The sequence below is a fragment of the Dendrobates tinctorius genome, unplaced genomic scaffold, assembly GCF_039654945.1.
Source record: "Dendrobates tinctorius isolate UK_male_01 unplaced genomic scaffold, ASM3965494v1 ptg000020l, whole genome shotgun sequence".
NCBI lineage: Eukaryota > Metazoa > Chordata > Amphibia > Anura > Dendrobatidae > Dendrobates > Dendrobates tinctorius.
The window spans coordinates 1,268,022-1,277,555 of record NW_027361688.1 but is presented as its reverse complement, the minus strand read 5'-3'; the positions used below and the strand labels follow the sequence as shown (position 1 = coordinate 1,277,555).

Sequence of the window (9,534 nt, the reverse complement as noted above, 5' to 3'; positions counted from 1 at the left end):
AGGGCCTATACAGCGCTATATCGAGGGTGTATAGGAGTATTCAACACTATATGAGGATAAGACCATAAAGGGGGAAGGAGAGTCCACTCACCCAGGTTGCAGCAAGGATCCTTTAGAAGTCCATGGCCGCTCCAATGTAACTGAGACCTATGTACACATGAGTGAGGCGCCAGAGAGGTGTGATGCGCCGGTCTCAGTCACACTGGAGCTGACAGGCACTTTTAGGCTAAGTGCACACGTGGATTTTCCTTCTGTGGATTTTTCCACGCAGATTTGAAGAAATCCGCAGGTGAAATGACCTGCATTTTTCCTGCGGATTACTTTCTGTTTTTGTGCGGTTTTCTTGCGATTTTCCCCCTGCGGATTTGGAGAATGGAGCAGGTGGAAAACCGCACAAAAGAAGTGACATGCTGCATTTTTTGAACCGCACAAAAACCGCGCGGAAAAAAACGCAGCGTCTGCACAGCGGGGTTTTTTTAAAATTGTACTGTAAATCACTTTGCGGATCCGCAGCGTTTCTGCGCGGTAAAATCCACTGCCGATCCGCAGGAAAAATGCATCGTGTGCACATGGCCTTAGGCTATGTGCACACGATGCAGATTTGCTGCGGATCCACAGCGGATTTTTCCGCACAGAAACGCTGCAGATCCACAAAGTGATTTACAGTACAATGTAAATCAATGGAAAAAAAGCTGTGTAGATGGTGCAGAAAATTCAGTGCGGAATTGCTGCGGATTTAAAAGAAGTGCATGTCACTTCTTTTGTGCGGTTCTGCAGCGTTTCTGGAACCCTCCATGATAGAAATCCGCAGTGGCAAAAACCGCAGAAAATCCGTACAAAAACAGCGGCAAAACCGCGGCTGCGGATTTTGTGCAGAAAATTCTGCACCACTTTTCCTACGTGTGCACATAGCCTTAGTTTATTTTTCTATAATCAATGTGGATGTTATCGTACACACCTGCTGCCTCTCTGGATTTTCGTTCCTCTGTAAGTGGACAAAACCGCAGTATTTTAGTATCAGCATCTACATGGAGGATTTCTGCTCTATACGGATGTATACGGCACAATTTGGAGGGTATGAAGCGCTGCACTGGATGTATACAGAACTATATGTTGTGTAGAAAACTATACAGAGGGTATATAGCACAATACTGAGGATCACAGCACTATATGGGGGTACATGACATAGCAGTGGGATTCTGGAGTGATATGATATTTTAGCTTAATCATCAAAGGTTGTTTCCTATGACCCCAGATGTGAACACTGCCCCCCATACTCTGCACACAATGGATATATACACTCACTGGCCACTTTATTAGGTACACCATGCTAGTAAGGGGTTGGACCCCCTTTTGCCTTCAGAACTGCCTCAATTCTTCGTGGCAGAGATTCAACAAGGTGCTGGAAGCATTCCTCAGAGATTTTGGACCATATTGACATGATGGCATCACACAGTTGGCGCAGATTTGTCGGCTGCACATCCCTGATGCGAATCTCCCGTTCCACCACATCCCAAAGATGCTCTATTGGATTGAGATCTGGTGACTGAGGAGGCCATTTGAGTACAGTGAACTCATTGTCATGTTCAAGAAACCAATCTGAGATGATTCGAGCTTTATGACATGGCGCATTATCCTGCTGAAAGTAGCCATCAGATGTTGGGTACATTGTGGTCATAAAGGGATGGACATGGTCAGCAACAATACTCAGGTAGGCTGTGGCGTTGCAACGATGCTCAATTGGTACCAAGGGGCCCAAAGAGTGCCCAGAAAAAATTCCCCACACCATGACACCACCACCACCAGCCTGAACCGTTGATACAAGGCAGGATGGATCCATGCTTTCATGTTGTTTACGCCAAATTCTGACCCTACCATCCGAATGTCGCAGCAGAAATCGAGACTCATCAGACCAGGCAACGTTTTTCCAATCTTCTACTGTCCAATTTCGATGAGCTTGTGCAAATTGTAGCCTCAGTTTCCTGTTCTTAGCTGAGAGGAGTGGTACCCAGTGTGGTCTTCTGCTGCTGTAGCCCATCTGCCTCAAAGTTCGACGCACTGTGCGTTCAGAGATGCTCTTCTGCCTACCTTGGTTGTAACGGGTGGCAATTTGAGTCACTGTTGCCTTTCTATCAGCTCGAACCAGTCTGCCCATTCTCCTCTGACCTCTGGCATCAACAAGGCATTTCCGGCCACAGAACTGCCGCTCACTGGATTTTTTTTCTTTTTCGGACCATTCTCTGTAAACCCTAGAGATGGTTGTGCGTGAAAATCCCAGTAGATCAGCAGTTTCTGAAATTCTCAGACCAGCCCTTCTGGCACCAACAATCATGCCACGTTCAAAGGCACTCAAATCACCTTTCTTCCCCATACTGATGCTCGGTTTGAACTGCAGGAGATTGTCTTGACCATGTCTACATGCCTAAATGCACTGAGTTGCCGCCATGTGATTGGCTGATTAGAAATTAAGTCTTAACACACAGTTGGACAGGTGTACCTAATAAAGTGGCCAGTGAGTGTACATAGCGCTGCAGCTCTAGCCGCCCTGAAGAAGGCTCCGGCTCCTGGAGGATGGGACGTAGAGAAGCGTAACAGCCGCCTGAACCATCAAGCCTCCGGTCACCAAGGGCACTGGGCTCCAGCTGACGGGCAGCAGCGCCTCCAGATCCTTCAAGCTGACAATGGATGCGGACAACCCTGAGAAACCAGCAGGCAAGAAAGTGGGCGAATCTCTGATCTCAAGAAGAGCCCCAAAAAATCCAAGAAAGTCACCGAGAAGCCAAATAACCCCCCGAAGCTGAAGAAGGTGACGAAGAGTCCGACTAAGAAAATGGCTAAAGACAAGAAGTCCCTGCCGAGAAATAAGATTTAGCTGCCTCATCCTCCCACAAAGGCTTTTATTCACTGCCACCACCTTGTCCCAGCAGAGCTGTGTGATCAGTGCGACCACCTTGTCCGGGCAGAGCTGTGTGATCAGTGCCACCACCTTGTCCAGGCAGAGCTGTGTGACCAGTGCCACCACCATGTCCCGGCAGAGCTGTGTGATCAGTGCCACCACCTTGTCCCGGCAGAGCTGTGTGATCAGTGCCACCACCTTGTCCCGGCAGAGCTGTGTGATCAGTGCCACCACCTGTCCCGACAGAGCTGTGTGATCAGTGCCACTACCTTGTCCCGGCAGAGCTGTGTGATCAGTGCCACCACCTTGTCCCGGCAGAGCTGTGTGATCAGTGCCACCACCTTGTCCCGGCAGAGCTGTGTGATCAGTGCCACCACCTTGTCCCGGCAGAGCTGTGTGATCAGTGCCACCACCTTGTCCCGGCAGAGCTGTGTGATCAGTGCCACCACCTTGTCCCGGCAGAGCTGTGTGATCAGTGCCACCACCTTGTCCCGGCAGAGCTGTGTGACCAGTGTAGACATGATGTGACCCTTTCCTGCATTATCGCAGCCTGTGACCAGTGTGAACTGCGGAGACCCAGCAGCACTTCATGGAGGGGGAAACAACGAGATTACTGGGAGTTGTGCTGAGCTTCTTCTGCATAATGATTGGTTGCACACAGCCAATATAGTGTAAGGGGCGTGATTCACATAAACCAATGAGAATGATCCCATGAGTATAAAGACCCTGCTCTTGTTGCTCCTCTCATCACATCTGTGTACATCTCTACAGAGCTATGGCCAGAACTAAGCAGACTGCCCGTAAATCCACCGGAGGGAAAGCTCCCCGCAAGCAGCTGGCCACAAAGGCTGCCAGGAAGAGCGCGCCTGCCACTGGCGGAGTGAAGAAGCCGCACCGCTACCGCCCAGGAACAGTCGCTCTCCGGGAGATCCGCCGCTACCAGAAGTCCACCGAGCTGCTGATCCGTAAGCTTCCCTTCCAGCGCCTGGTGAGGGAGATCGCCCAGGACTTCAAGACCGATCTGCGCTTCCAGAGCTCGGCGGTGATGGCTCTACAGGAGGCCAGTGAGGCGTATCTGGTGGGACTGTTTGAGGACACCAACCTGTGTGCCATCCACGCCAAGAGGGTCACTATCATGCCCAAAGACATCCAGCTGGCCCGCAGGATCCGTGGGGAGAGAGCTTAGATCCGCCCTGGGCACTGAAGACAACACAAAGGCTCTTCTCAGAGCCACCAAATTCTCCCACTAAGGAGCCAATGCCTAAACTATCCGGATCTTGCGCCTGATCCTTGTGGAGATGGGTTCTCTCCTTGAGTTAAGTTTCCCTTCTGGAAATAAATCACAACTTAGTTTATAAGTAATGAGCAAATGTGCTTGGATAAGGCGTTAATCGGAGCATGATCATGTGCTAACGGTGTCTTCAGTGTGCTCGAAAAATATGTTCCAGTCTCTAGGGCTACATGTCTGGCTCCTGTTAGGCAATTCCTGCATTTGTTTCAGCTGTAACAAGCGTGAGACAATGTAGCTGCTAGGACTCAAACTTATTTTTCGAGCACGCTGAAATAACAGCACAGGAGCATGCTCTCATCACTATAACAGACTTGCGCATCCGTCTCAGAAGCGAAAAGGGTTAACGCAACATCAGTACTAAAAATGGGTCTGGGCATTGAAAGCGAACAGCTCAGCCTTTTACCAGCAGAACAGGCAGCGCTAAAACCCAGCTCTTTGTAGCCAGTCGCTTTTGTAGGTCATTGTAGGAGACTCTTCTTCAGTGGATGCAGCTGCCCAGGGACTTGTTACATCCACTGCGCCCCACTGTCGTTGAGATATCACGTGGGTGCTGCTTCTGGGCAGATTCATAGCCCAATGAATGAATTAAAAGCACCCAATACTGTAGAAATTTAAACTAACTTGGTTTCCTTGGCACTCCATTTGAGTCAGGTTTAATATAAGACCTGAAATTAATTTAACTAGATCACAACATTCTATATCATACCCCCCTTTTGTCTGTTTGTGACTTTTACACATTATTATATACATGAAAATGATTAACCAAAAGTTAAATTAAATATTAGTTGACAACCTATAAATGAGTGAAAACTTGAGGCTAAATTTTCTCTTTTCCTATAAAAATTACAAATTTTTTTTTGAAAACAGATCACACCAGAGATCAGCGGCGTCAGCTCTTGTGGGGACGGTGTGGGTGGCTCTTAGAAGAGCCTTTGGGTTGTGTGGATGATACGGGGGTCGGTGGCAGCGCTCACTTGCTCTTGCTGGACTTGCTGCTCTCGGTCTTCTTGGGCAGCAGCACGGCCTGGATGTTGGGCAGGACGCCCCCCTGGGCGATGGTCACCCCACCCAGCAGCCTGTTCAGCTCCTCGTCATTGCGCACGGCCAGCTGCAGGTGTCGGGGGATGATGCGGGTCTTCTTGTTGTCTCGGGCAGCATTACCAGCTAATTCCAGAATCTCAGCGGTCAGATACTCCAGCACAGCGGCCAGATAGACCGGAGCCCCGGCGCCCACCCTCTCAGCATAGTTACCCTTGCGGAGAAGTCTGTGCACACGACCAACCGGGAACTGCAGTCCTGCCCGGGATGAGCGGGTCTTGGCTTTAGCACGGACCTTCCCTCCTTGTTTGCCACGTCCAGACATCACTGCACTCACAGTTATCAGCAGATAGAGAATGCTCTTGTGTGGGGAGTGCACAGTCTCCTGCGCCTTTTATAATCTGCTGCTGCCCCACCTCCTCTCCTGCCATTGGCTGGATCTGAAGTCACCAATGGAAACAAGACTTGTGGAAACACCAATGAGCTGCAGTGGGTGGAGATCATTATGTGTACATTGGTCACATGACTTTCTCACCCAATAGCACAGCGATCTGACAGCATTGCTCATTTGCATGGCCGGTCTATAAATACGGCCGCTCTGGGAGGAGCAGGATCATTATTCTCTCTCCAGTGACGAGAACATTCTGCTCTCATCATGCCTGATCCTGCCAAGTCTGCACCAGCGGCCAAGAAGGGCTCCAAGAAAGCCGTGACCAAGACTCAGAAGAAGGATGGAAAGAAGCGGAGGAAGAGCAGGAAGGAGAGCTACGCCATCTATGTGTACAAGGTGCTGAAGCAGGTCCACCCTGACACCGGCATCTCCTCCAAGGCCATGGGCATCATGAACTCCTTCGTCAATGACATCTTTGAGCGCGTCGCAGGGGAAGCCTCCCGCCTGGCTCACTACAACAAACGCTCCACCATCACCTCCCGGGAGATCCAGACCGCTGTGCGCCTGCTGCTGCCCGGAGAGCTGGCCAAGCACGCCGTGTCAGAGGGCACCAAGGCTGTCACCAAGTACACCAGCGCCAAGTGATCTGCTCTGTGCTCTGCACCCACAACCCAAAGGCTCTTCTAAGAGCCACCCACCCCGTCTACAGCAGAGCTGTGACTGCGTGTCTGTATCTCGCTCCTCTCCCTGGGGAATGTGTCTGCACTTACTGGCACCTCGTGTGTTAGCTGGAGGAAGAGATCAGATCAATGTATCTGGCATTAGAGGTTGGGGATTAAAGGATAGTAAAATGGAGAGGGAGATGAGGGTTGTAGTGAGATTTAGAATGATGGGGAACATCAGGAATAGTCTGACAGTGGAGGAGCAGGTGCAGGCAGCCATAGATGATCGGTTGCTCCTCTCTCATTAAATCCGGTTCTCTCCCAGAGCGCTGGGGCCTGGTGTCCATTGTTCTGCTGATAGTAGGTGGAGATGGGCTGTTGGCTCTTTGTAGTCAGCGATGTTTCCAGCAGTTTGTCCTCATTCTGATCAGAGCTCTCTGCACTTTCTCACTGACGTTCCTCTGATATTACACACCCTTTGCTCCGCATATTGGTGGAGGCTCCTGGCCAATAAGATCCCAAAGATTGATCTATTTCTAGGTCTGAATCTCACATTGTCATTGAGAAGCCGATCACTTGTTTATCGCTGCAGAACCTGTCACTGAGATAAATGAGCAGAGCACAATATGGAGGGTATAAAGCACAATATGGGGGTTTATAGCACTACATGGAGAAATATAGTGGTATATTACAGGTATACAGCAGTATATGGCGGTTATACATTACTCTATGGATGGAGAGAATATAGCAGGTCCGGCTCTCACATTGTAATTACTCCGAGCAGGATGTCACCGCGGAGAGGAATCAGGTTTCTGACTATTTTTAGTGTCATCCCTGTAGAAGCGGAAAAGAACAAAACAATGAGCGGGAAATTCAAAATCACTAACGTTTCTGTGATTGACCAATCAGTAGAGGAAGGGGCGGAGCTGATAATGCAAATTACTTTACATCCCTGCCCTGGAAACGCGTCATCGCTGCAGTTCTCTTTCTGGTCCGCTCACAGACTATATAAAGGCGGACTGTGCACTCCTCAGTCATAGATTTCTGCTGACTACCTGGAAGATGTCTGGTCGCGGTAAAGGAGGGAAAGGTCTGGGGAAGGGCGGCGCCAAGCGGCACAGGAAGGTTCTCCGTGATAACATCCAGGGCATCACCAAGCCTGCCATCCGCCGTCTCGCTCGCAGGGGAGGAGTGAAGCGCATCTCCGGCCTCATCTATGAGGAGACCCGCGGCGTCCTGAAAGTCTTCCTGGAGAACGTGATCCGTGACGCCGTCACCTACACCGAGCACGCCAAGAGAAAGACAGTCACCGCCATGGACGTGGTGTACGCGCTCAAGCGCCAGGGCCGCACTCTCTACGGCTTCGGAGGTTAATTGTATTCTCTTCTCTATCCTGACAACCCAAAGGCTCTTTTAAGAGCCACCCACATCTTCTGAGGAGAAGCTACAGCTCCTGGGGAGGGAGAGGGGGAAGGGGCTGCTGATAGTCCTGGGCTGGGATGACTGCAGCCTGTGCTGCTGCAGCTGGATACATTGCAGGCACTAATGGGTTAACACTGAGGGCCTGGGGGGAGTAATCTGGAGCTGCCTGTGGGCGGAGCCATAGCCCTACTGAGTGCTGATTGGCTGTGCACATGGGCTGATGGTTTCTTCTGCTCTTTGTTCTCTGTAACATGTGGTGTCAGGATGGCGGTGGTGGATCTGCTCTTGTCAGGCTCGGAGCTGTGATTACAGGGGTAGTTCCATCTCCAAGACCCTACATTAGTAAATACCTCCAATTAGAAATTTAGTATAGTTCTCCTGATTTGCGGTTTCTTTCTTCGTGTGCAGTTATTGCAGGACCTTCGATATCCATGATTACCAACACTAGCAACTATGTAACATGGATACCTAAGGTCCTGCAATGATTGCACATGAGGAAAGAGACAGCAAATCCGAAAAACTACTATATTTCTAATTTGAGGTATTTGCTATTATTCTACCTTCTCCATATTGGATAGTATCTTGGAGCTGGGAATACCCCTTTAAATATCTGGTAGTGGTGAGTGAACCATATATATGGGGTGATAGTTTATACTTTTTAGGGGTTGTACAGCACTACATGGAGGGTAAACTACATCATGTGTCGGTATACAGAGCTATGTGGCGGTATACTACGCTATCTGGGGCAGAACAGCATATCAGGATTATACAGCGCTATATGGGGGTAAACAGTACAATATGGGGGTGGAAAGCATAGAGGCATCAACAGCACAATCTGTGTACACAGCACTGGATGAACGGGATTGTGAAGGAAACCATGTTGTCTCCATCTTGTTCCCTGAAGTAACCATGTACATGGACTTTTCTCCCTGCATCCCCCAACCTTGAAGAACAAGTTCTGTCCTCTGTATTCCCACAGGCCACATCCATTGTGCTTGTCAGGACCACCCTGAATACCTGCAATTCTTCTGTTTACCTCTCTAGATAACCAGAAATGTACATTATGTGTATAATAATAGCAGTGTGATTAACAACTGAGAAGAAGCGGACTCCTCATAATAGCATTTATCTCCATATATATAGAGGCGCTGGGAGCCGCACACTCAGTTCTGAATGAAAGCATCAACAAAATAGACATTTTTAGAGTAAAAAGGAATTATCAGCAGCTCAAACAACCAGCAGTGTCTGCAGATTCATTCAGAAACTGGAAACGTTACAGTATAAACCGAAGTTTGTTTCCAGATGTCGCCTTTCTGCACTAATATTCAGCTATATAACCTTTACTTCTGATAACCGCTGTGCATCTGTGTGGCGCGGAGTCACTGACACCTGCGGACAGATATTCCAGACATTCCATAGTTCTTTTCCATGATGTCTGGTGTGTGATAATTGCACCGAACCTGGAACATCTGCCTCCGCATGGTTCCCCTCACCACTATGGCCGCAGCAGCATCCTCTTCCCCCTCGCTTGACCTCATCTGCAGACCTGCTTCTAAACCTTAGATCCCTCCTTCTAAAGCACAACATAAGCCCTACATGCTCCCTCTCCAACCTCCTCTCACTCTCTCTGCTCCTCCTCACTGCTGGTGACATATCTCCCAATTCTGAACCTTAAAAGCTAAATACCTACTATTATTTTTCCATTCTGTTATTCCCCAGCTACTATAAATCTGGTAGGGGTCACGTTCCTGCGTTCGCACAGGAGGAATCCCGAGCCTTGCCTTCTGCAGTCTCCCATTCAGTCCCAGCCACAGAGGAAGCTGCTCAGCAAAGA

General features: G+C 49.5%; 4 protein-coding genes across 4 annotated transcripts; 3 read left to right on the top strand and 1 right to left on the bottom strand.

Moving 5' to 3' along the window:
• The first annotated feature begins 3,573 nt into the window (after positions 1-3,573).
• Positions 3,574-4,134, top strand: LOC141083122 (histone H3). The gene has a single exon (XM_073567305.1). The coding sequence runs from the start codon at positions 3,672-3,674 to the stop codon at positions 4,080-4,082; it is 411 nt and encodes a 136-aa protein (XP_073423406.1). The 5' UTR covers positions 3,574-3,671; the 3' UTR covers positions 4,083-4,134.
• A 965-nt stretch (positions 4,135-5,099) lies between these two features.
• On the bottom strand, positions 5,100-5,588 carry LOC141083121 (histone H2A type 1). The gene has a single exon (XM_073567304.1). It carries the CDS (start codon positions 5,548-5,550, stop codon positions 5,158-5,160), a length of 393 nt encoding a protein of 130 aa, XP_073423405.1. The 5' UTR covers positions 5,551-5,588; the 3' UTR covers positions 5,100-5,157.
• Positions 5,589-5,836: 248 nt separating this feature from the next.
• LOC141083230 (histone H2B 1.1-like) lies at positions 5,837-6,311 on the top strand. The gene has a single exon (XM_073567400.1). The coding sequence runs from the start codon at positions 5,881-5,883 to the stop codon at positions 6,259-6,261; it is 381 nt and encodes a 126-aa protein (XP_073423501.1). The 5' UTR covers positions 5,837-5,880; the 3' UTR covers positions 6,262-6,311.
• An 813-nt stretch (positions 6,312-7,124) lies between these two features.
• LOC141083231 (histone H4) lies at positions 7,125-7,703 on the top strand. The gene has a single exon (XM_073567401.1). It carries the CDS (start codon positions 7,341-7,343, stop codon positions 7,650-7,652), a length of 312 nt encoding a protein of 103 aa, XP_073423502.1. The 5' UTR covers positions 7,125-7,340; the 3' UTR covers positions 7,653-7,703.
• Positions 7,704-9,534: the final 1,831 nt, after the last annotated feature.